Below are 26,098 nucleotides of genomic sequence, written 5' to 3'. Positions count from 1 at the left end.
TGTATCTTCCTGAATTTTGGCTGTTTTTAGTTGGCATTTTACGGATTTTTCAAATTTGAAAAAATTTCTTGCTGGGCCAGATAAATTTGATAAAAAAAGTGAAAACTAAAAATTTAATTTTATTCATTTTTTGACGTTTCGGTGTCTTCTTTGCACCATGATCACAAGTATAGTAAAAAAAAATCAAAACGAATTTCAATTTACAACATTCAAAAAATCACAAAATTAAAAAATTACTACTTGTAATTACCTGGTAGTAATTTTTTAATTTTGTGATTTTTTGAATGTTGTAAATTGAAATTCGTTTTGATTTTTTTTTACTATACTTGTGATCATGGTGCAAAGAAGACACCGAAACGTCAAAAAATGAATAAAATTAAATTTTTAGTTTTCACTTTTTTCAAATGTTACTATAATTGTTTTGGCTTGCAACCTTATAAGCATTCCTATAGGAAGGGGTACTAGGTTTGTGAGATGACGTGTATATCCGAGCCAAAGTTTGAAAAGCGACCCTTAGAGAGACTGAATTTTGAAAATTTTGTCCATCTTTTGACGTTTATTAGCATGGCGTTAGATTTTGAACGCCGTGCGGTTTTTGCCACCCTTAGAGAGACTTTATTCAACAAAAATTCAGCCAATATTTTCATATTTTAGTCCACATTTCAAGAATTTATGACCCTTTGAGGAAGTCGTTCCCTTCGGAGAGTAAGTCACTCTTTGTTGATAGCTTAGCAAGAGACCTCTACAAAACAGAAAATTATTTTACGAAAAACTAAATTTTGCAATACCTGCGTTTTGCACAAATGACAAGAATCGAGTCAACAAAAAGTTTAATACAAAATGTATCATATATATTCTTTCTCCGTTCGTTTTAGAATATAATTACTTTAATTTAAAAATATACAACCAATTCATTATAAAAAAATCTAAGTATAAATTTAATGGAAACTAAATCGTGCTCTGTACAAATATGCGTTATTTTCATAAGAACATTCAAAGTTTTTCAGTTTCAAGCCTAAAAATGTTCTTAACATGTTCTGATTTTCACCATCTTGAAGGTATTTTTGTCCGTTTTCCTAAGAACTCCGGTGTTGTAGAGTCCCCAAATCGTTATAATGTTCTTAACTTTTTAATAATTTTGCCACCGAAGCGTTTTAAGATTCCTACTTTGTCTTGATTGAGCATATTCACATTTCTTTTAAGTTTCTGACAGTATGACCTAAAGTTAGTTTGCTTTGATAATCTATTGATTAACAAATTAATAATCTGCCAATGTTCTTAACAATTTTCGCGTGAAAAAATTCTTTCGATCCTCTCGTGTTCAAACGTCAAAAAATCAATATGCCACGACGTGTTCCAAAACAAAAATTCGAATTTTCCAAAACAAAATTGCCAATCAGACAGTCAATTATCGTGTACAATTCTGAAGACGCTGTAGAGCATTGTTCGGTAGCTTTAAGTGGCTCGAAAGTCTATTGAGCTGGTTATTGACAACTAGCTTAAGGATAATAAGTTTTCCGTACTGTCATTTCGTTGGTAATGAAAGAGAAAATCATTGCGCCAAAAGTATCTCATTTCCAATTATCAAGTTGTTTTTCAAACTCCAAGTCGTCTATAAGTGGTTGGTCAAGCGATCTGAAAAGTAATTGATAAAGTGAAATTACTTCACTTTGCCAAGGTTATTCTGTCTTCACGAATTCGAGATTGTGGGACATTATGACTTTTGATCCCCCGGACAGCAGGTGTAACCGCCGGAAAAGCATCAGTTGATCCCCTAGACATTTACAATTACCCTCAAACAGAGCAAAGTTACCCAAAACAGAGCAAGTTTACCCCCCGGACAAGGCAAATTTTGTAGCTTTTTCACTACACACCCCGGACACTATATACTCCAACCCCCGTGTACGGACATTTTCTGGAAGAGCCCATTGTGCTATTTAAGATTTTCAATTTTAAAAATATTTTCAAACGTAACTCCGGTGAAAAATTCGTCGGCAAAAACTAATCTTCGGTAAAAAGTGATGAAATATTTTGACCGACGATTTTACTACCTTTAACTAAGTAATTAAAAACAATGTTCGGTGTAATAGCGCACCGCGCTGAATCTAAAAATAGATTTTATTTTTGACATAATCATTACTCTCGATGTGTTTGTACGAGTTCCAATCCCATCAACCTTTGCGCTAATCTTTTTTGCACGTTAATTGCTGTGTTTGAGATATATAACAGCTTGCATGTATCTTTAATTGAGCCGCGTTGAAATGTGGGATTGCAACTCGTACAAATGTCAAAAAAGTGAAAAGTAATAATTATGACGTATGGGTTGCGGAGCGCTATTGAGCCAGTGCGAGTAAAATAAAGAAGGTAATCGAGATAACAATGAAATTTAGCAATAAATTGATACCAGACCACAGGCCTCCTTATAAAACTTTTACAGAATAATAACTTACTTGATCATAACATCACCACAGAAAAAACATTCTGATGATACGAGCTCGTCCAAACTTTCCTAAAAGTAACAGAACAGTGGTTTTGAAGGCTAGCCTGATGACAGTTAGCTTCCCTTTGTAGATAACGATCTAGCGGTCTACGGATCGTCTTTTTCTACAATCAGTGCCATAACATATTGGCACTTTTGGCTAATTTACCATTTTTCGAAAATTGAAGTTCGAGCGAGAATGTCAATTTCAGGCCTTCAACTTGATTTTATCGATTATTTCGATCTGGGAGGGATTTATTGGTTTCTAGGCTATACTTCAAGCCCTACTGGACCATTTTTGAACTTTTGGATCCTCAGATCCTAAGGTCCTAAGTGTTAAGTCTAGCGTTAAAACTCAGAGTTAAAACTCTACCCTTCGAACCTACTTTAGAGCACTTACAAATCGATTGTGGTTTCAAAACTTCCCGGTGGATTTCCCTTTTGTGCCAAGTATTTTGTCACTGATTGTAGATACATCTAAGTTATGATTCAAACTGCCTGTCAGTTTGCGGTCCGACTAGATAGGTTGAGCTAAAACTAATGCATAATTGTCTTAATCTACTGTGAACTACTAGGAGACAAGCCAGTCGACATTTATCCTATGGAATATGTGCATATTTCCCAAAAGGTTCACCTATTCAGAATTCTATACAATGAATTGTTTGTTAGAATCGGTAGTATAATTCTGGAAGCCCTGCAATGTTTGTGAGTGAGCGAGCGAGCGTAAATCACCTGGTTTCTGTCGGTGATGCCCCTTTTCTATTTGCGCTAGACCCAGAAGATCGAATCGAATGCTATGGTGGAGCGTCACACCTGCCCTCAACTCCCAGTTACTTTATGCAAAGATCTGATTAGCCCATCCAAGCTATTTATTCGTTGAGCTGTCAGCTACCAGGGATCGAACCCACTGCCGAATGAGCTACAATCGTTGCCAATATATTATGACACATTCCAGCGATAAATCTAGTTACAGTGCAATAAACCCCTCCCCTCCGAACAATGTTGGTGGGAAAGAAATATTGCTCGGCCGGTCCTTATCCCGCCCTGACAACATTGTTTGGGGGGGGGAGGGGGAAGTTCATTTTTGGGCGTTGTGCCATAGGTTTTGTCAATGATTGTACTTAGCCACACATACACATTTCTTACTTACCTGTAAGGTATGTCGATTTGTTTTAGAATTTTTCGCTGCAAGAGAGGTTTGACTGTTGGTGGTTTGGTTGTTGCTGGTCATGTCTAAATCACGTAGTGTGTTCACCAGTTCTTCCACACGATTCCTAAGGAACAGAATGAAACTTGAACAATACACCGGTTTACATCAATGCAGTCAAAACATGTTTTACTCGAAAAAGTTCACGTGATTTTATTCCCATGTTACTTGCTTTACAACTTACAGCTGATAACTTTATTAGTGTCAATAAATTCGAACCAATTAGAAATATAAAAATTTCGAGTAAAAGCGTGATTTGTCTTCAGACTTTAATTTTACAACATGTGTATTATGATTTATTTTTAAGGGCTCTGACCATAGTCCAAAAATTGATTTTGGTATTTGAACATAAAAGTTATATTTCAGGTTCCTTAACACTTTTAACAAAGAATTGCCTTTATAAATTGCTTTTTAATCGAATCCCTTAAGAGTAATTAAATATTTAATTGCAAAAATGACGTTATGAACTTTAAAAAGATGTTAATAATATCTTGCATCACCCTCTTTTACAAAAATTGCTTAGTTTTAATGGGTAATTAACTTTTTTGTTTCAAAATTTCTTTACACTGTCCGCAAAGAATTGAACTATTTTAAATTTTGCGGAAAATTTTTCTAAAAAGATGTGTCAAAAGTTATGACTGTTTTTTTAAGCAAAATCCAGATGAAAAATTGATGAAAAACCACTATTTTGAAGATTTCGAGACAAAGAAGCATTTACAAAAATTTTCCGCAAAATATTTTAATGTTCCGTAAAAGATACACCATCTACTGCGAAAAAATTTTCAAAATGTTTTTTCTTCGCCGAAACCAAGCTCTTCAAAGTCGAAATACTCTTCCTCGCAAAAGTCTTCATTTTCTTCTTCATCAAATTTTTTCAATGCAATTTTTGAATTTTCAGATTCAGGAATAGTTTGTCTAACAGAAAATGTATAACATGCCATAGTTTTGTTGGTTACATCAGTCAGAAAGCACATTTTAAACACGACAATTATGAAAAATTCACTATGGTCAGAGCCCTTAATTGACCTCTTTTAAACGGGCAAAATAATAAAAGTATGGACTTCCTTAAAGGGGAGTATTTAATCGGGAGAAAGTGGCGAAGTTTTCATACTGGGTACTGAAGTTCTAAAAGAAACTGTACGGATTCGAAAAACGTTTAGCAGTCTCAGAGGTTGTTTGTTATAGCATCTTTGGCGTTGTAAACACGATAACTAATTAAATAATACCTTTTATTGTTCGTCATGTTTTCTTTGACCTAAAAAGAGAGAAACAGACAATATAAATTACCTATATAGATCATATATAATGTTCTTCGAAATATCAGGATATCTCATCCATCAGAAGAAAACCAGTAAACATAAGGTCTCATTCTAGGAGAAACTAAAGATTCAGTACAGAAAAAATCGAGAGCTTATATTATTCAGAAGTGTTCTGAAAACAAATGCAATATAAACAAACACACTTATTGTCATTTCGTTTCTCAGGACCAATATTGGACAAATTGGTTTTGATTTGCTGAGTAAACATATACGACCAGCAGTTTCTTTTTTCACAAAAATCTATCGCAACTACTCTAAATTAATGCCTATATAACCCGCGAAACTGGCGACAACAGCACGAAGGTAATAGATTCAGAAACGAGTTTGGTCAGTTTGGTTCAGAAAATTCGACAAAATAGTATTTTTTTCAAGCGCTCGAACTTTTTACCTTTTCAATGAGACAATCTGCATGGAAAGTGTGTGAACACGGAAAGAAATAAAAAGCACGTGTGACCAATGGAAAACCACATAGTGAACACTTAGCTTGACTGTCGATCGCTCCATATCTGAAATACATGAAAATCAACAAAATAAAATTTACAAATACTAAAGTCCAGAGTCAGGGTATAGAATATAATGTCTAGGATGCATTAATTAGTAGATAAACATCATATTAAACTTTTCAAGTCCTTGGTAAAACCTGGATGGAGATAGAATCCTTCTGAACTTTGTACACCGTGACCGAATGCTCTACCTTTATCTGACACCCAGATGCAGAGATTTTCAACCGACATGCATAAGCTCTGAAGGCCGGAAAAAATTTTCAACATCTTGAAGCTTTACAGAATTTTGCAAGACCAAGACCGCGTCAAGGGGTTTGCTGCGGGAGGTCCAACCCTCGCTTTCGGGAACAGAATAGACAAGAGTATATCTCATGTTTATCGCTTCGTAGTACACTCTATGCGCATTGTCTGTTTGATAAAAAGATTTCTGAAAGGAGACCTCTGCGATGAAGTATGATTTATAAATAGCAAAACTTCTCCAATAGACGATATCGGCTTAACCGAATTCTCCCCGAATGATTACCCATGATGCATTGCGCAAAAAAATTCACGGACGATAATCCTAACCCTAACAATGTATCATGGGTAATCATTCGGGGAGAATTCGGAAAGCCGATATCGTCTATTGACTCCCCTCTCTCATCAACACTCCATCGTAGCGGTCGGTTTGAAAAATCTCAAATGAGAAAAGACAATGACAACAGACCTTCTACAGCAATGAATTTTGAAATTAGACGTAAATTAACAATTAGAAGCAAACAAACAAATACCTGTTACGTATATCATGAATTTCAGCACGCACTACTTTCGCACTCTCTGTTGCTTCCTAGAAAATAAAAGTTAAAAAATCTAATTATTTAGTAAGTAACGTACAACTATTCAGAGAATTTAATAACAGTGCCCGACTTCAAAGCCAACAAAAGGAAAAGCAATTGAATGCAGAGGGGGTCTAGCTTACAGCAACTTTCGAGAGGGGGGTAATAAAAATAGCCCCAAGGTAAATTTTAAGAATGTAGCCCCTAACTCCATTAAACGGAAATCTAAAAAAGATTTGCGCTTAAAAGCTCTTTAAAGTTGAGTTTTCCTAAAAATACCAAATGATGATGTATTGTTAAGACAAGGCAGAAAGTCGGCCATCTAAACTAGAGCTATATCATACCTGCATATCAGATTTCAATTGGTCGATATGGTGATTGTACTCCTGTAATGACTCGCAAATTGCATCCTGTTAAAAATAAGTGATCTTTCAAATGGGCTCGTATAAAGAGCAGTGACCCAAAACGGACGAAAAAATGCATTTATATCGATTATTAGACGTATTTCCTCATATAAACCACGCGACAGAGACCTTTCTTGGGGGTAGCGTTCTTTTCAGGTCTTAGATTTTCGGTACGGTGCTTATGTATGTCAAATAGAGGGAATACGATTTTCCTGTTATATAATAGACAGTCATCTATAGAGCTTTTAAAACATACGATACCTTGAAATGATCGATAGTGACAAAGTCAGGGAAAAACGGCAATACATCTTCAATCTTCAATAGCGGACATTCTTTCAATAACTCCATCGCCCTATGGGTAAATATTTTTGGTAAATATCTAGTTGTTGACCTAATTGCTTATCCAATTAACACTTTCAGAAACTCTTTATTATATATGGTGAGGATCTGAGATCTGACCTCAAGGAAATGAAGTGTTGAAAGTACTAAACAAAAGAAAAATGAAAGAGACTAATATTTTTATAATTACACAGTTTTTTTCTATTTTTTTGATTTTTTTTTTCTTTATAGTTTGTAAATCAAGGGGTCAACAAGTAAGTCTTACTTTCCAACGTCTTGTTTTTGTTCGACCACGTGTCGTGCCACTTTCAACCACAACTTCTTTTTTAAAGCTCGATCGTATTCCGGTTTGTCTGCGTACAATTTAGCCTTCTCAATGTCGACTTTCAGAGCCAGATCTACTGCTTCTTCATACAGGTTCATAGTGCAGTAGATTTGTACCGTAGCTTGATCCTTTCCGTTTTCCGAACATAGACGTAACGCGTATTTGAGATCATAACACACACTTTGGTCATCCTGTAAAGTAATCAATAGAGGAAATTAAATTGTTCGAGCTCTTTTAATTCATTCCATGATCTCAAATCATTTGATTATTCCTTTAAATCAAAAATTTAGATTTTTCTTATGTTACATCTCGATCGAAGACAATTTAACATTTGCAACCATCAATTAGGCATTTTCCTGAAATGGACAATATTTATATGCTATAACATTTATCCCTCGTCGGGACTTATAAAAACTGTTCGAAGTTTGTCATGGGTCACCCAGTACATACCTGGCCTTGACTGTTTAGATACTGTAACAAAGGTCTTTCCTCTGCTATTTTACAGTAAAGCGAAACAAGATAATTGTGGATGGCAGTCTCTTCATTTTTTAACTTGTAAACACAATGCTCAAGATAATCGATAGCGCATCGGATACTCTCATCATTATTACTCTCAGTCTGTGTGACCAGGGACGGAATCATACGACGTGGTTCTAAATTCCTTTGTTTCCATAACTCAACCAATTGTTTTGGGATGTGTTGGATGAGAGTTGGTGAGAATTGTTCGAACAATGATTGATATTCTGTTTGCTGTAGAAAATATAAAAAGAGTATTGGTTTGTACGCTTTTTTTATAAGAACCAGTAAATTTCAGCAGAAGCTCCTGCTTTTGTTATTTTTCGTGATTTTCAGGCTTAGATGTTTTTAATATTCTAACTTTTTTCACATAAAGTGTACTTAAAGTCAGCTTTTTCTTAACGATTTAAAAAAATTTGGGGGGATTGTTCCTAATTTGTTCTCAGGTTTTTGGCCAAACCGAGTCTTACTTTCTTGTAAAATTGTTCTTATACAAAAGGTTTTTATTTAACAGTGGGAAATGGGAACTCATTGTAACTGTTGGGAACAATGAAGTACAAGCCCGAAGCGCTAGAAGAGAATCTTTAAGGAAGGGGGTCTTTCGTTTTATCGTAAAAAGTAGAATTTTTCAAAGCACAAGAGAATACTTTTTTCTTTAAAAAATCTTGCCATTTTTCCAGGGAATATCCGCTAAAACTCAAGAATTATTTTTGGCTTAAAAAGGTTCTTCCACTCCCGGATATTAAATGGAAACAGCCAATAATAAAAGAGAATTATATACCATTCTTACCTCTTTTTTCAAGACTTCTAGAGCCCCTTTATAGTCTTCCTGTTGTATGTAGTGTCGAATGACTCGTGGATAATCTAAAAATCAAGACAAAAAATATAATAAAAAATCAAGTTTGCTCTGAAAGTAAATAGCCGGTTGATTTCAGCTAAGCTACAGAATGGGGGGGGAGACTTTTCTCAAGTAAGATCCATTGCTATAAGGGATAGTCAGATGGTTTGAGATATTATTTAAGAGTATAATGGACTTAAGAACTGTGTAAGAAACCACTTTCAAAATACTTAAGAAACGCAAAATATCTTAATTGCGGATAAAAAAAAACTGACACTACTGTATGGGAAAAAATCTAAGGTTAAAATGTTGACAAATTACAAAGAAAGTAGGAAGGAAAACAGCTTAAAGTGGGGTTTAAGTTTGGAACCTTCATTTATTGTGCTTAATGATCAAAGAGAGCATACCGTGAACCAGCATGGCAAAGAAGATCATATTTTCAGTATCAGCATGACTTGATAACAGTTCATATGCTACATGTGTATTCTGCTCCAAAATGTTCTGTAACAAAAACGAACAATTGTGTTTTTTCTTAAAAACAAAAATCAAACATAGCAGACTCTTCAATGTTCTATTTCTTAAAATCCTTTTTTAATTAATTTTTTTTTAGATTTTCTAAACGAGTTCAGTTCGAATTAGCGAGAATCAAGACAGTAGACATTTTCAAAGAATATCGATTGTTAGGTGCTACATGTTTTTTTTTATAATTAAGTGTATGCTTAAGTTCTCAAAGCATCCAGGCATAGATTATGCTTATTATATGCTTATGAATTATGCTTAAAATTCCCCTCGAGCCAAGTTTTTAATTGAAATTTCAGAAATTTTGTAAATATTTTTTCAGATTTTGGGAGCAGTGGAATGTAGGAAACTGTGGAAAGTCTTTTTCTTTACTTGACCTCTACCAAACCTTTTTAAACAGAAAAAAATGACAACTGCAAAAATATTTCAGGCTGACATATATGCTTGTGTTATGTTTAGAAAATCTGCAAATCTGAGCCTTCATATGCTTATAAGCGTTATGCTTATAAAAAAAAACATGTAGCTTCATTAAATTGGCAAAAATAAAAATGAACTTATAGCGTAAGAAAACAGTCCTGGACAGTGGCGTTGTGGGAAAATTTTTCTGGAGGGGCCAAAGTCAATTCTTTAAAAATGGCGCCCCCAATTTTCCAAAGTCTTTTCCGACTAGATAAAGTTTTGAAAATCGACTGCCAAGATACCCTAAATCACTAAATAAAAATAGACAAATTTGACACTTGCTAGAGTGAAAAGAAACAATGTGTAATGAGAGCAAAGCGAGCAAAAGAATTGATGTTTTATGATGTCAATATTGTTGTCAGCAAATTGCTCTTGGGGCGCAGTTAGATTTTCATTTAATAATGCCATATTGTACACAAAAAAACTTGTAAATTAGCTAGATTGCAAAGAAGCTACTAATTAACTTTATTGCGAGCGAAGCGAGCGAAAAAAATTGCAAGGTATTTAAAACTATCTCAGTAAAATTAGTCTTGGGCGCAATTTAAGACGCATAAAGTGTGATTTTTAAGATTGGGGCGTTTAAAAGAATCTCTTTTGGCGCCTCTTGCTCTTCGGCGCCCCTTCAAAAAAGCTCCGCTGGGGGGGGGCCATGGCCCCCCCGGCCCCCCTGCCACAACGCCACTGGTCCTGGAGTCCTGTAAGCAACAAATCAAGTTACTTTTCAAAAGTGAGAGGATTTTATCTCAAACACCTGAATTTAGCCAAAGTCAATAGACGTGAAACCCTGGCCGGGAAGGGAGCGATTTCATAAGGCGCATCTTTTTCATGTGGTTTCTAGACAGTCTCGTGACAATAAAAGTGCACAAACTTTCACGTCTTTTAACTTTGATTTAGGCAAGTTAAGTTGCACTTAAAAGATCATGATGTCTTAAAACTTGAACAATTAGCTGGAATTTAGGACTTTGGAATTTTTATTACTAAAAACAAATATAATTACACTTACCTTGACACGATTTTGATTAAGGAATTTTCGAAATTCGTCTTGTAGGTTTTCGTACCCTCCATCGAAACCGTTATCCCGATGTTCGCCCAGTTGATTCAAATATAATTCCATCACCCATGTCACCAACATCATCAGTTGTGTTTTATCCTGAACAATAAAAAAAAAACAGCTAAAACTACCATAAAAAAGCGCTATAACTTAAATAAAAAATGGAGGAGTCTAAAAGAGCCAGTTGAGAGTAAAAAGAAAACGTTAAGATTGGAAGGCCCAAAGGTTTGAAATAAAATGGGATGCAATTATCCATTCTGGGAAAAATTGTCTAAATTATGCAAATTTCTTTTACTCAAAAACCTTTTCCAGAGATTTTCTTTCAAATATGAAAAACTGCAAAACAGAGTTCATTAAGATAATACCGTAAATCCTCGAATAAGCGCCCGGGCGCTTATTTAATTTTTCAGGCTCTAAGGGGGCGCTTATTCAAGCGGAACGCTTATTCGAGCGGGGCGCTTCTTTTTTTATTTCAGAAATTCGTATATCAACAAATTCAGAATCTGCTTAAACTTAACTGTTTCAAAGGGTTGATTTTTCAAAAAAGGATGAATAAAAGAAAAATTGGAAAAATCCAATTGACAATTTCTATCATTTTATTCTTAATCGCTTTCTTTCTTTTTAAGACACAAGTATCTACTCAATATTTTATTCAATCAATAACAATATTCGAATAAGCGCCCCTCCCTGGAGGGGGCGCTTATTCAAAGGGGGCGCTTATTCGAGCGGGGCGCTTATAATATTATTTTAATTAAAAGGGGGCGCTTATTCGAGCGGGGCGCTTATAATATTATTTTAATTAAAAGGGGGCGCTTATTCGAGCGGGGCGCTGGTTCGAGGATTTACGGTACTTACATTGTTTTTTAGATTGATCATTTTCTTTTGCAAGAAGATCTTCAAGGCTTCTGTATCTTTCGCTTGCAGAAATTTCAAGGAGACTTCTTCAAACGAGATTTGCGTCAATGCGTATGTAGCAGCTGCTTGTTGAAACCTGTATATTATAAAAACGAAAATCATTGTAGAAATTTAGGCTTCTATTCAACTTCTTATAGAAAGTGTAGACTCAAGGGCTTCACATCTGACTATATAATTTTGTTCTCCTCACAATTTACAGTTTGTTTTACCCAAAGAAACGCACGGGACAAAAATTATAGCCAAGATTGAAAAAATAAAAAAATATTTTCTTATACTTTTTATCGAGGAAGTATGCATCAGCTTGTTTGCGAAGAACGAGGTCCATTTGTGCTGGATTGTTCTTACAGTACAGTTTGGCTTGTTCGAAATCACCTGTGAAATAGAATAAAGAAATCGAATCATGGAAGGGCTTTACTTCGGACATGAATTCGTTGGAATATGCAAACTCTTGTTTCCCTGTTTACAATTTGGTGACCTAAGATATTTTTAATTAAGTAGAACTAAAGGCTAGGGGTCACCTAAATTCCTAGGGTTCACCTAGAACCAGGGACCAAGCCGTGCTGATGTGCTGTTAGGGGCCTAAGAAACGGGGGAGGTGAGATTGGAAAATTATTCAAAATTCAATAAACCGGGGAGACCTAATTACCGGGAGGTTTGAAATTGTAGCTCTAAATACCCCAGAATAGGATAAGTATAGACCAACACCTGGCTATTTGGACTCAAAATAACGGACTTTTCTTTCGACAGCTAAAAATGTTTTTTTTTTAATTAATAAACGGGGGGAGGGTCCTAATAAGGACCGGGCTGGCTGGGTTATTAGGCACCTGAGAGTACCCTTTCCACAAGAAAACACCTACCTCGATCCAGATATAATTTCCATACATCACGCGTCTCGTTATTGATTTTGTACTGGAAAATATAGCTCTCTGTGAAGGCCCACATGCTCTTCCGATGAATGTCGTACCGTAAACCAATCATAGTGCCCAACTATGTGACAGATCAAAGAAAACTTTAAAGTCAGGAATGATTTTGTATTGAAAATATAGCTCTCTGTGAAGGCAATAACCAAATGAAGTGCAAAGCTACGTATGGCCATGATGGGTCAGAGGGTTGGTCAAGAATTATTTGTGCTGACGATATGAAACAGGAAAGTACGAAACGTCTAGAGCAAAATCATATAACATGTTGAAATATGGAACAGCCAACCAATCACAGAATGGATTTCAAGCTTATCATTGTTTGAAAATCTTCAATTATATTATACTGATACTTAAGTATATCATGAAATTCAAAACAACGTCATTGACAATTTTATGGATAGTAAAACTATTAAATCTCAATATATTATATCAAAAGTCCGTCAACCTTAAGTTTCCCATTTAGTTTCGCTTCATTTTTGCTTTGCTTCTAATTACCAGTTTATACTTATTAATTAGCAACATTATTTATTTATTATCTAATTATTCAATTTAAAAAAAAGAATCTAGACACCAAGGTATATGTCTAGTTCTTCAGCCACTCAGCTCCAATTATCCAAATTGAGTCATTATCGATAGCTTCTTATTGAAGATACAATCTACTCATATGCGTTTAATGTATAACTGCCAATCTCACCTCTTATCTGGTCTAATGTATTTTGTTTACATGTTAATTTTTCTACTTTTTTTTTATTCACAGTACATATATTATTATATACTAACTTCTTGTAAGAAGAACCAAATATTTTGGAGACAAGATGGTATTGAATGAATGAATGAATGAATGAATGAATGAATGAATGAATGAATGAATGAACTATTTCGATCATACAAAACAAACAAATCGAAAGGAACTTAAACAATGAAAGTACCCTGTAAATTCAAACACACCCAAATAAAAAGATGTATGAAAAGCTCACCCTTGGTGGGATATTTTCCATGTAATCTTCTTCGTCATTCAGCGTGCATACTGCTTCAAATCTGTAAGACGAATCGAATAATTGTGAAGTTATCAATGAAGACGTGAGCAAAATAGCATAAGATCACATATATCATAAACGTTTTTTTTTAATAAGAAACACGTTTATAAGGAACTCGAGGCTGAAAATGGTCCAAAAAACAAGGAATTGTTAAGGAACTGCTCAGGCTGAGAATAAGAAAACAAGTTTTAAGGAATCCAATTTTAGCAAATCCAAACTTAGCAGCTATGTAAATAAGGAACTCGATAAGGAACTTTGAGGCTGAAATTCTCTGTAAAAATAAGGAACTCCAGGCTCAGAGCAAAGTTAAGGTTCCTTATATAGTGTATTCCTTTACACACCAGATAGGCTTGCTGCCTAAAAATTCCCTTTGAAAATGAATCCAGTTTTAAAGTCCACCGTGCTGTTTTCTACGCTAGCAATTCGTTCATCAAAACCTCGGAATTTTCATTTCGTTTATAGAACCCCCACCTCTCTGTTGACATCCAGATTAGAATAAAAGTTGGTTGACTAATCAGCTCTTAAACTGGTCACACTTTTTTATCACATGAAAAACTCGATCCAGTTGAGTAGTTAAATAAGATCAACTTTCCAGCTGACGTTGTTACAACGACCATCTAACATCCGCGACGTCCATAAAACGTTAGATGAACGTTAGAACAACAATTTGTGAAAGCTAGGGTAGTGTGTCGCCTGACCGATGAAAAGGCACTGGAAATAAAAGTTCTTTAGTTCTCTTTCCAATGAGTGAAAGAATGAAAAGTTATATTTTTGTCTTGGACGAGTCATCTTCACTTTGAAAGTAAAACCCAATCCTTGTTTTATATACAGACATAGTGTTATAAAAGCATAAGGCTGGACAATTGTTAGTTTGCCGTAATCCGACCCTAGATTTTGGAGGTGGGTAGGTCGATCGGAAATTTATATTATTTTGACGATTTATGAAATTTTCGTACATGGAAGGGTTAAAACAGTTTGTTAGGTAATTTTGAATGGAAAACATAGAAACAATACCTATTTTCGTAGAGCAGTATACAGTGAAATTCTGTGATACCAATCGAAAGTGGAACGTCTCTTTGTATCTCTGTTGGCCTACAAGGAAAAATTATGAAGAACAAATATAAGAACATAATGCTTCGATTACCAAGATATTGAGAACAAGGTACGTACACTTCAATGTTCTGCGGACTCAATAAAAGAAATTGCACAAAAAATACTCAAAGGTGAAATATTAGGCTTCAAACAATCCAAGTCTTAAAAATTTTTGGTCGTTCTTGAATCTTGGATCCATGTATAATTTGCGACAAAAAAAAACCGTATTTCGGAAGACAAACTTACAGACCTAGAAGCTAGATTCTTGAATATTAAAATCACTTACTTCAATAACCTGGAATCAGTGGTGACATTTTGTTTCAAAGAAGATCTCGAGAAATCCAATTGGCCAAAATAAACACCAGGACCTGTAATCAAGAACATTTTTATTTGAAATAATTTTTGGTTGTTACATTAGGTATTTTTTTGTTCGTGGATAGCCCAGTAAACTAGAACTTTTTCTATTGTTTCAATGGAGTCCACAGCTATTCCGATCAACTATCTAATGAACTGAACGGAACATTGGAAGGAACAGGTACTTAACGCACAGTGTCCTCTTCGGTTGGTTCCCCCTACTAAAAATCCAAATTTTTCTCGATCCCTCCTCTTGTTTATCCCCACCGTATTTAAAAATTGTTCGGTTCCCCCATCTTTTTACCCTTTTTTGCGGTTCCCCATAATAATAAGTTTAATCAAGTTTAATATTTTGGAAAGCTTGAAAATATAGCCTTGAAACTGCTTGAAAATGAAGTTTTATTGTAAAATTGGTCTGGTTCAAGTAAGGTTTGCTGATTTTATTACTTAAACAGGTCTTCTACGAGATTACCTTGAGGTCAGTGAAGTTCCCCAATCAAAATTTCCAAAATTTATGGTTTCCCCCTCTTCCCCCCATCAAATTTCAATTTTTTAATTTTTCCCCTTTTTCCCCAAACCTAAAAAATTGGGGCAAAATCAGAAACACTATGAACCGGGAGTTAAATCAGGTTAAATATCATTTACCAAGAGCTAATAAATCCAATATCTAATGAAAGAACACATGCAATGTATGTTTTGTGGTCCTAAAAATTTTCCATAGACCATTAGATTCAAATTTTGACGTAGAGCACTCTACTTCTTATGCTATCCATTAGAATATATCAATTAGAATTCTTCTCCCTGAGCTCGATGGGAGCAATGCTTGTTTGGAAGTTTAAAATAGTGCCCCACTGAACCTAACGGTTTCATTCATAAAAAGCAACTAAAGAACAAAGAATTGCTTGGTTCAGAAGTGAGGCTAGACCTTCATCACCATATAATAGAAGCCGACAAAATTTAGAGGGATGAAGTGGGAAAAAAATTTTGCCTAAGGTGTAGGGCTTGTTGAACATTGATTGTCTTTCCGCTTCTATCATTTTCAACCGACAACCACAGAAAGGGTCTAGAGTATCACAAAATCCATGTCTAAACTTGAGTAGATCATACCATCCTGCTTGCAAAACGTCTGTCAGCAAGGCTTTCAAGTCCAAATTCAGAGTATATTCTATCCTGAGACGAGAACAGCCTAAACAGGCATTGCACTGAATAGTTTCGAGCTTCTGCACAAAAGAGGCATTTCCTGGACGATCATATACGATATCATCGTAGTCGAGATGAGGTCTAATGAAAGATTTACACATAGTTAGCAGAGATTTCGCGTAGGGACATGTTTGCGAAGTCTGTTTATAAGGCTTTTAATTTAAACTTGTACACTTTTTTTTTGAAACACCCGTTACCTTTAATGGCCTTTTTGATCTTCTCATCAAGATGGGGATTAAAAGAAAGTTTTGAATTATAAGATAAGACCAAGATGTTTCTGGTGTTCACTGGTATTTATGTCATTGTTGTTGGTAAAAATAATAAAAATGAAACAAAGAAAATTAAAACAAGCTCATAAGCACTTTCCAATCATGATGGTATCATTTGAAATAGGTTGACTGTTTGATTTTTTAAGCATTAAAGAAAACCCTCTAATAGATTCTGGTCTAATAGCAAAAAAATAGCAGATTACTGGATAAAAACGATAAAAGTTTACGAACGAACGAACGAACGAACGAACGAACGAACGAACGAACGAACGAACGAACGAACGAACGAACGAACGAACGAACGAACGAACGAACGAACGAACGAACGAACGAACGAACGAACGAACGAACGAACGACGAACGAACGAACGAACGAACGAACGAACGACGAACGAACGAACGAACGAACGAACGAACGAACGAACGAACGAACGAACGAACGAACGAACGAACGAACGAACGAACGAACGAACGAACGAACGCAGAAACCCACCCTTTACATGACTGGAAAATTAATGGTTAAACAACATTATGGCCTCTACTTGACTTAAATAAGGAAAACTTTCCTGAAGAATAATTATGCCCTACTGCACTCCCCCTTGTTCGGTTTTCCTAAGAAATTTGAAAAATAAATAATTTAAATATTAAATCAATCAACTTAATCAATCAATAAACCGAAATACTAAACTACGTGCTACAAATCATAAATCTATCGATTATATAATTGTAGACAATTATTGTCACCAAATAAAAAATTTTCGGCATTACACGCTTTTTCAGTAAGAATACACTTTATAAGAATGTCCATGATGAATTGGCCAAAAAAATAAGAATAATGCTAAGAATATAACCAACATGGAATTTTGCTCTCAAGCTAAGAATGTCATTTTGAGAGTATTTTCAATTATAAATTGTCAATTATCCCAAAGTAAGGCAAACTCGTTTCACAAAAATGCTATTTTATGCTTGAGACGTATGTCGTACGTAAGGACAAGGTTAGGAGCCTTGTAAGAATGCCGTAAGAATATGAATTCAAATCAAATATTTTTAAAGTCAAAAGAAAGTTTCATTGTCGTTTAACAAGTTTAGAAATAAATAAAATTTCCTTAAATTTACTCGAAATCTTTAAACAACGAAAATGAAATGTCTCATATAAAGTCATATCATGATGTTAATAATGTTTTCATAGGGTTAGTATCGAATTGTTTGCATAGTATTACATTTGCTCCATTACAAGGGAGTGTCCCACGAGGTTTAGGACCATTGGGAATCAGCTCAGCCCCGTGTGGAGTTCAGAATAAGCTTAATTAGGGCTCCAGTAACAGCGCTATAAGCTCACAGCACAAGCCCAGACGACCCTAGAGGCCTAAAAACCGGTTTTCTGGCAAATCTACTGTTCCCAGCCGGTTCTAACCCCTCTAAATCGCTTCAGCACCATGAAAATATGCTAACTAGGGCATTTGCAAAAGTACATAAATTATACCAAAACCATCCGTATATCCGGTGTTGAGTGTATTTGTTACCATTCTCTGAACGTGACTAATTAGATTTGAAAGTCTTGTTTAAATATTTCGTCTCCTCGAGTTTTGAAGGTACGATAAGGTTTATAAACATTTTTTGTTATTTTGCTATCACTCGATGTCAGGGCTCGTTGTTGATAAGCATTATCTTCAGTAGCGTTCAGCTAAAGAACCACGTCTACCAAAAGTGAAAATATAACACAAAAACCGACGGAATTCGGGAAACATTTTGACGTAGACGACAACATTTGCTACGTTATTTGTGAGTGCCCATAAAACACTAAAATCATATAGGAAACCCAAATATCCAAAAACAACAGTATAGCTAAAGGTATTGTGGGTATTGTAGCTATCGATAAACATACTTCTTAATGAATAGAGTAGAACGATTATCAGCCGTCCTGGAACGATAGCAAGCACATAAAGGACGAGCAAATACTTGATGGTTTCTGCAGCTTTTCGATTTCTTTTCTGACTTAACGCAGGTAGACGGCCGTTTAGTTCAGTTTTAGTGAATTGCTTTTCTATACCAAGATAGAAATATGACATAACTACAGTAGGGACGATAAAATCAAAACAAATAAACGTCCCATCTAAAACGGTTATTTCTGTGCCAGTCACTACAAAGTAACATTTACCATTTTCATATTTATCTGCATATTCTTTTAAAGAAAACGTATACCCCGAACAAGCAAACGCGACCACCCAAGTAACCAATATGAATAACGAGCATTTTTTCTTGGTGAATTTTGGCTTGAACGGGTGAACAATGTGGCGAAATCTTACGAAAGATAACAGAACAAGTAGCCAACACGAGGTAAAGATACAAACCCAATTGGCAAATTGAGTAAGAAATCTACATCTGAATTTTTCAAAACCTTTGGAATCAATGCTAGCAGCAATAGGTGTGAGAATACAAACTAAAAAATCAGCGATAGCTAGATTCAGGATGATGTAATGATAAGAGCTCATTTTTGTAATGTTCTTTTTGTACATGTTAAGAAAAAACATCACGACCAACAAATTTCCAACAGCTCCAAGCCCCAAATATGAAGGTAATAACACTTCCTCAAGGTAATATCTTGTCTTCTTCAAGAACCCAAAATATTCATCATAGTTTACGCAAGCGCTGAAGACATCGCTAACCGTATAATTCTCCGGATAGGCGGAAAAGAGTTTTATAGTAAACGGACATTATCCCTTCTTTTGCATGAAATCCACATAATCGAGATAAGAAGCTGAAGAATTGAAATCGGTGAAATTTGTACTATTCATTCTGATAACTCCATGTTCTCCCGAAATGCTTTCAGTTCATAGAAATCTCACATACTGCCGTCCAAGCTCTTTTTTAAACGGTTATTTTATCAAATAAATTCAATCTTTAAATTCATTGGAAATTAAAAAAAGGACAAGGTGTTCTCATAAACAGAAAATTCTTCAAAGAATTATCATTTTGGTGAAAAAAAAACACTTCCAACAACAGATATCTTGAATAACAAACTAGATAGTTTTTTTGTCAAATTTCTAGCTTATTCTAAAAAGGATATCATACAGCGACTTGTTGATTAAGAAACGTTACGAGAATTTCAACATAGACAGTCGCTTTATTTTCTATTGATCTACTGCTTTCATAATTTTCTAACTTCAACGAGATAATGCTGGTTCAAAAAAAAAACAATGTCAAATCATAGTTCCATACGGTAGAGAGTACATGAATTTATAATTTATTTAAAACTAAAGACTGTTTAAAAACAGCTTGAACTTTTACATGATTTTAAAGCTTTTCAAACTTCTAGAAGTTTTTGAACTTAAAAACTATAATTAATCTATTTTCAAAGATCACCTCTCTTTTTTATCACCCTTTTCTGCAAGAGAGGGGGCGGTAAAGAAAAAATAAAAAATGAGGGAGGATTCCCAGGACCGGCGGAACAACCATAAAAGTGGAGAGGCTTAAGATGAGATAAAATTCGCTAGCAATTGAAGAAAAAACTCTCATTTGCTCATTTGCTCGAAAATGGGAAGGCTGAAGTCTCCCCAGTCTCCCCGCTTCCGCCGGGCCTGATTCCACGAAGAGGGGAGAAAAATTTTATTCTGGGGGGGGGTACCAGGTTTTTTATTTAATCAAATTAATCAAATTTTTCCATTGGAATATTTTGTTACCATATTTAGTTCTTTACTCATATAACTAATAGACCACATTATTACATCATATTGATGATTGTTTCTCTGAAATCGTTGCTAGATACTAGGAAATTTGATTAGCCCTTGAATAATAGTCTTCCATTTTTGGGCGCACAAGAGGCAGTGAAAGTTTCCCAAATTAGGGGATATCAAAAAAGGGATGGAAGGACAAAATTTTGAAACTTTTTGGGAGAGGGATGTCATTAAAGAGGGGAGACAAAGAATTTTTTTTCATTTTCAGAAAGGGGATTTCATAACCTGGCCTAACCTTATTTTTTTTACTTACCACAATTCAATCAATGAACAGGTCTAGAATTAATTCTTGAATTATCATACTTCAGATGAGAATGTTTTTAATCATTTATATACGTTCAAATGGTCATTCTTCATATAAATTTTATTTTAAACAATAATTCGACCTCCTTTAGTGGAGGTCTTCGTCAGGTTTTACAAACGTTCAGTTGAGATCATTGTTTTGACGTCAGATGACATCAATGCAATGATGTCAACCTGATATGCGAGAGCATTGGTTTCCAGAACCTAGACGTCACATACTGACCATCGTCTAAATTTAGACCATGTTCACTATGTGGTCTAGAATTAGTTTTTTGGTTGGCTCTGGTTGGCTCAGTGTAATTTACATGGAAATAATATAAGGCAATTAAACTCAGCTCATATTAACATTTTTTGTATGTTGATTTTTTTTATCGTGCATATCGTACTAAATTAAAAACCTGTATACAGCTGGAAATGATATCTAAAATAATATATTAGCACGATTGTCCTTCTCGGACTTCTCCAATCAACGTTGCTCGAAGAAGCAAGCATTAAACAGTGTTGCTATCAGAGTGCTTAAAACATTCGCGCAGCAAGCTTTGTATAACTAAGATAAACATCAGTTTAGAGGCCCCGTGTGGCTGAACAGATCTGAACTGTAATTTTTTCATAATAACTAATCGACTCACCGGTCAACCAGCCGAAGAACTTGGGTAATCCTTTAGCACGAGGAAAGAACAATCCAAAATCACTTTCTGATAGATCACCTGGTAATTCTAAATAAGGTGCTGAAACGAAAATTGAAAAATTCATGATATGCACCACTGGAGAGTCTTCTAAGAACTTTCAAAGATTTCCACCCAATACGTCACTTAAACAATAGAAAAAGTGACATTGGGTGGAACAAAAACAGAAAAGTTGCATAATTTCGTGAAGTCATTGCAGTGGTGCATACCATGAATAGATTTTCTCTTCGGAGCAAGCAACATGTTGAAAATGTGCAATCGTGCAGGGGAGACAATCCAATTTACAGTTTGCAACTTTGAGGGAGGTATCATTGTTTTTAATACGAGAAAAGCCAGTGGCCAAAAATGTTCATTAGAACTAAATGATGTGTTTATATCACTACAATATTAAAACATCATGTTCATTTTCATGTACATTTAGCCCTACAGACGAAGCTCTTAAGATGGAAGTTCTTAAATTTCAAATTCGGCAAGATCCATTGTTTAGTTACAAAAACACTAAAGAAAAATAATCAAATTTTTTACTAAAATGTTTTTTACTAAAATGGTTTGGAAAGGACTTACTGGGATTTGGACTGAAAACGTTGAGGACTGTCTGGAACATTGGCACTTCATTAGACGCATCACCGACAAACTGATAAAAACGACTACAAATGTAAGGTTGTAATTCAATGTTTTATAATTGATATTGGGCAATGGTTTCCTAGCTATTTCATTTATTTCATATTTCTACGTAAGGGACCAAGTTTGTACTTGAGATGTTTAAATCAGACCAATGTTTATAGCCATTACAAACAACTTTAACACCAATAGGGAAGAATGACCTTTGACTAATCACTTATTGCAATTAGCTAGATAGAAGAAGGGGAAATATAAATTACTTTGAGGGAATTTCTTAAAGCCATTTCTTAAATCAATAATTGTTTACATAAAAGGAAGAGCAACAAATCTAACTAAATTAATCAAAGTAAAATTTCAGAAAGTACAAAAATGAAATGAAACCTTTTGGTGCAAACAAATACAGCATATCTTTTCTCGAAATTTTGGAATCGTTCGATGTGTATTTCGGTTATGCTTTCTTCTTTTTCTCTTCCAACGTTCACATTGAAGATCTAAATAAAGAAAGCAAAGAGATAAAATGAAAGATCAAGTTCTGCTGGTTTAAGATTACTTATTGTTACACGCTTTTTTTATATAAGAATGGTATAAATCAATTTCATAAAATGGCATTTTTGTGAAAGGAGTGAGCCTTACTTGGGGGGTAATTGACAATTTATAATTGGGAAAATGCTCTAAAATGGCACTCTTAGCTTGAGTAGCAAAATTCCATGATCATGGTGATATTCTTAGCATTATTCTTGATTTTTTGACCATTTTCATCATGGACATTCCAGGACATTTTTATAAAGTGTATTCTTATAAAAAAAAGCGTGTATTTAACAGTTTTGCTGGATGACAAAGAATTATTATAAAACATTTTCAAGACAATATTCAGTAGGTGGATAGGGGATTAAACACTGAAAACGCAAAATACAAATTTAAAATCTATAATTAAGTCTATTTTCTTCTATCTGCCGAGAGTGCTCGATGATATCAGAACTTGTTCATATTAAAAGAAAGAGATTTTGATTTATAGTTTAGAACTTTAAGTTTCATGCCGACCGTATGGACGGGAACCATCAGCTAAATAAAATTGTTTTCTATTTATCTATAATTTAAAAATTCAAAAAGCAAACCTGCTTTGGTGAATCAGATCCCATGGAGAGAAAGAATTTTTCCTCAGAATTGATGTCAGTTTCATAAATAACACCTAAAAGAAAATTTGTATAGTATAATTGAGTTTAAAAGGCTTTTCTTGGAATTACCACGAGGAAAGATAATAACATCACTGAAAATCTTGTTTAAAAATAATATTTTTGAGCATAATGAAAAAAAAAAAAAAAAGTTAGAAAAAAAGTCAAATGTAATACGAAAATCGTCCCATTTTTCTATTGCATCATGATTTATCAAACCAACGAGATGATTTCAAAGTTAAAATAAAGGAAAGACAAACGAAAAATACCTTTTCTGCTTCCCAATAAAATTTGACCTGTTGAGATTTCAGTAGCAGAGATTTTATTCCAACCAACACATTCCATCTCCAAATTCTAGAAAGATTGACAGAAATACACAACGGCTTTGGACATAAGTTGCACAAGCAGAATACAGAATTACAGTTAAAGGTCTAGCCTTAATTCTACTATAGAGTCACTGAGCTTTGTATAAAATCTGAACGCAGTTTCCCAATACTGGTGAACCGGAAACTTTAATGTGATAGTTTTTTTGAAAGTGGTACACTGTTGCCACTACTCAATGTGGGTGTAAATGCATCGAGAACTCTCCTTTCCTTGACTACTTGTGATGTAGTCCCATTTTGACGTTGGGCAAAGTTTAAGGGTCTATAAAGGCCAAGTGTATGGAATCAGCATCGCAAAAGGCTAATAATCTAGCTAAAAAATTGCAGCCCAATTCATGCAGGAGGTCAACAGTAGCGTAGACAAGGGGGCGCAAAATTTGTGTAGGAGAGCAAGTTTTTATGACACAGTAATTACCTTTCTATATATGAATAGATAATTACAGTGTCATAAAAATCTGCTCTCCTACACAAATTTTGCGCCCCTCCTGTCTACGCTGCTGGTTAGGATGAATCAGGGTTAATCATTGGTGGGACAGATTGGTAATAAATGGATAGGCAATGACATCATTAAAAGCGTGGATCGAGAACTAGCTGAATAAAAATACATAATAAAAGACAAAAATTGCAAAAAACAAAATATTATATTGGATCTTACTTTCAATTTTTCCAATGATCTTGCTTTCTTGTTACTGCTACCAAGATAAAATACTTCGCCAGATTTCATAGCAATGAGTAAATGGTTGCCAGAAGGATCCAAGTGAAGCTTCCTTATACTATCCCCAGACTTTTTGGAAACTTCAATGGCTTAAAGAAAATAACAATGGCTATTTCCTCCAGTGCTGATTTACCTGATTTCAGGTTTACTCGTGAAGGTAATCCACATAAAATTTCTTGAATTGTATGATTCTTTTGGGTTGCTTATAAACTTTAATTTCACAAAAATAATCTGATTTTAGAGTAAAGTTTGCAGTTGGAATTAAAATGGACATCTTTATATTTTTCGTGAAAAGCAATCTTCATCATACAAAACTAAAATATTTTTGACCCTTCTATTTTTTAACATGCAAAATTTAGGACACTGCTAGTTTACTATCAGTTTTATTTGGGTGCAAAGTAACAATTCTCTTGATATTTGTTAAAACTAAAACATTCTTGACTTTTCTATTTTTAAAGACTTAGTTGTAAGCAAAAATTAGGTAACTACTAGTTTCTTACTGTCAGTTTCATTTGGGTGCAAAATATCAATTCTCTTGACATGATTGCTCTCCAAACCAATAAACATGAGATTATTTGACACATCTATGTCAACAATCTTTGAGTTGGGTCTAAACAAAAACATTTCTCAAAACAATGGAGTTATTTATGGTAAAGGTTTATCTTATGTGGTTCTTTAAATCATCCGTTGTTGTCCTTGTGTTAAAAATGGTTAAAGATGATTGAGGTGTAAGGTTTTAGTATCAAATCATAACATTACAGAAGAATCGTATTCCTTCTCAAGAAAGATTTCAAAAATGAATATGATTTCAAAAAAAAGTGAAAACAGTTACCTGAAAGAAAAACGCTCTCTTTTGAAGATTGGAGTCTCAGTATCTGGTGATTGCAATGGAACAAAACCAGTTTTGATCTACATAATGTGATATAAACGGATTTTGTTATAGGATATTTTTACTGTAGGGCCTTGGAACAGTTTTTTCTCATTTATTAGCTTGTTTTTGCCAAAAATATCCTTCATCCAACGAATAAAATTCCTGCCAAATTTTATTTTTCAAGCCATCTGCCAAAAAAACAAAAAACTTTTCTGACCTTTGGCAAATAGACTTTCTTCCATTAACCCTATTAGCCCCAGGGGGGGACGACTTGAAACTTTCTGACTTTTGATAAAATCTTATTAAGAGTATTTTGTGCAAATTTTTCCTCTAGGTCAGATAAAACCAAGCTAAAATCGCTTAAAACTCAAAATTTTAAAATTGCGATAACTTCTGAAGTATTGATCCAATCATATTCAAAGTTTGACAGGTGATAGGTATTAACAATGTGATTTAAAACAGATTTAAATTAAAAAGATTTTTGAAAATAATGACGTCATCATTTACGACGCCATCATTTTACTCATTTTCAGCATGGATTTTAACAAAAAATCTTAATGGCAGATACAAAACCAGCAATTATGTTAAAAAAGAACATTTTATCTTTCAGAATCTTCAAACAGAATCTTAATATATTTATTGCTTCCACTGTGAGAGACATTTTTGTAAACCATACATTTTTGCTTTTTTCCGACAGGTGGAAATTTTGTGATGACGTCATCACATCACATCACATTTGACGTCTTGCTGGAAGTTTGTATCATGATGGAGAACATCTGTACCAATTTTCATAGCCATAGCTCTTCTAGATCAAAAATAATTGAGGGTGGTAGATTCTACCCCCCCCTCCCTGAAGCTACAAAAATCAAAAAAGATTGAGGGTTAAGGTAACACAACACTGACATACATACCATCTCCTCTGTCTCATTGGTCAGGAATGGGTTTGTGGAAGATGCATTGACTTCAATGTCAGCATATTGGTCCATAAGATCCGCCATCTTTAATCTTTACATCAATATGTCTTTATTATAACAAATTTAGCTCATCTTTCT

The 26,098-nt window shown here is 34.5% G+C and overlaps 1 protein-coding gene across 2 annotated transcripts; it reads right to left on the bottom strand.

The window, feature by feature from the left end:
• Window positions 1-1,244: 1,244 nt before the first annotated feature.
• Window positions 1,245-26,098, bottom strand: LOC136801120 (vacuolar protein sorting-associated protein 18 homolog). 2 transcript variants are annotated; one of them, XM_067057740.1, is made up of 28 exons: window positions 25,958-26,098; window positions 25,008-25,084; window positions 24,676-24,785; window positions 24,116-24,264; window positions 23,347-23,431; window positions 23,021-23,094; window positions 22,287-22,396; window positions 21,849-21,931; window positions 21,228-21,326; window positions 15,025-15,106; window positions 14,661-14,738; window positions 13,587-13,647; window positions 12,547-12,676; window positions 11,965-12,061; window positions 11,630-11,765; window positions 10,727-10,873; window positions 9,153-9,246; window positions 8,698-8,771; window positions 7,842-8,141; window positions 7,332-7,582; window positions 6,989-7,079; window positions 6,668-6,733; window positions 6,279-6,334; window positions 5,394-5,511; window positions 4,913-4,941; window positions 3,630-3,753; window positions 2,451-2,509; window positions 1,245-1,635 (listed from the first exon to the last, which is right to left on the bottom strand). In XM_067057740.1, exons 1-28 carry the CDS (start codon window positions 26,042-26,044, stop codon window positions 1,572-1,574), a joined length of 2,931 nt encoding a protein of 976 aa, XP_066913841.1. In that variant the 5' UTR covers window positions 26,045-26,098; the 3' UTR covers window positions 1,245-1,571. The 2 variants fall into 2 exon arrangements, with proteins under 2 accessions (XP_066913841.1, XP_066913842.1); XM_067057741.1 differs by lacking the exons at window positions 1,245-1,635; window positions 2,451-2,509 and adding an exon at window positions 2,992-3,016.

The sequence above is a fragment of the Clytia hemisphaerica genome, unplaced genomic scaffold, assembly GCF_902728285.1.
Source record: "Clytia hemisphaerica strain Z4C2 unplaced genomic scaffold, Clytia hemisphaerica genome assembly, whole genome shotgun sequence".
NCBI classification, from domain to species: Eukaryota; Metazoa; Cnidaria; class Hydrozoa; order Leptothecata; family Clytiidae; genus Clytia; species Clytia hemisphaerica.
This window is presented reverse-complemented; position numbering and strand designations above follow the sequence as displayed.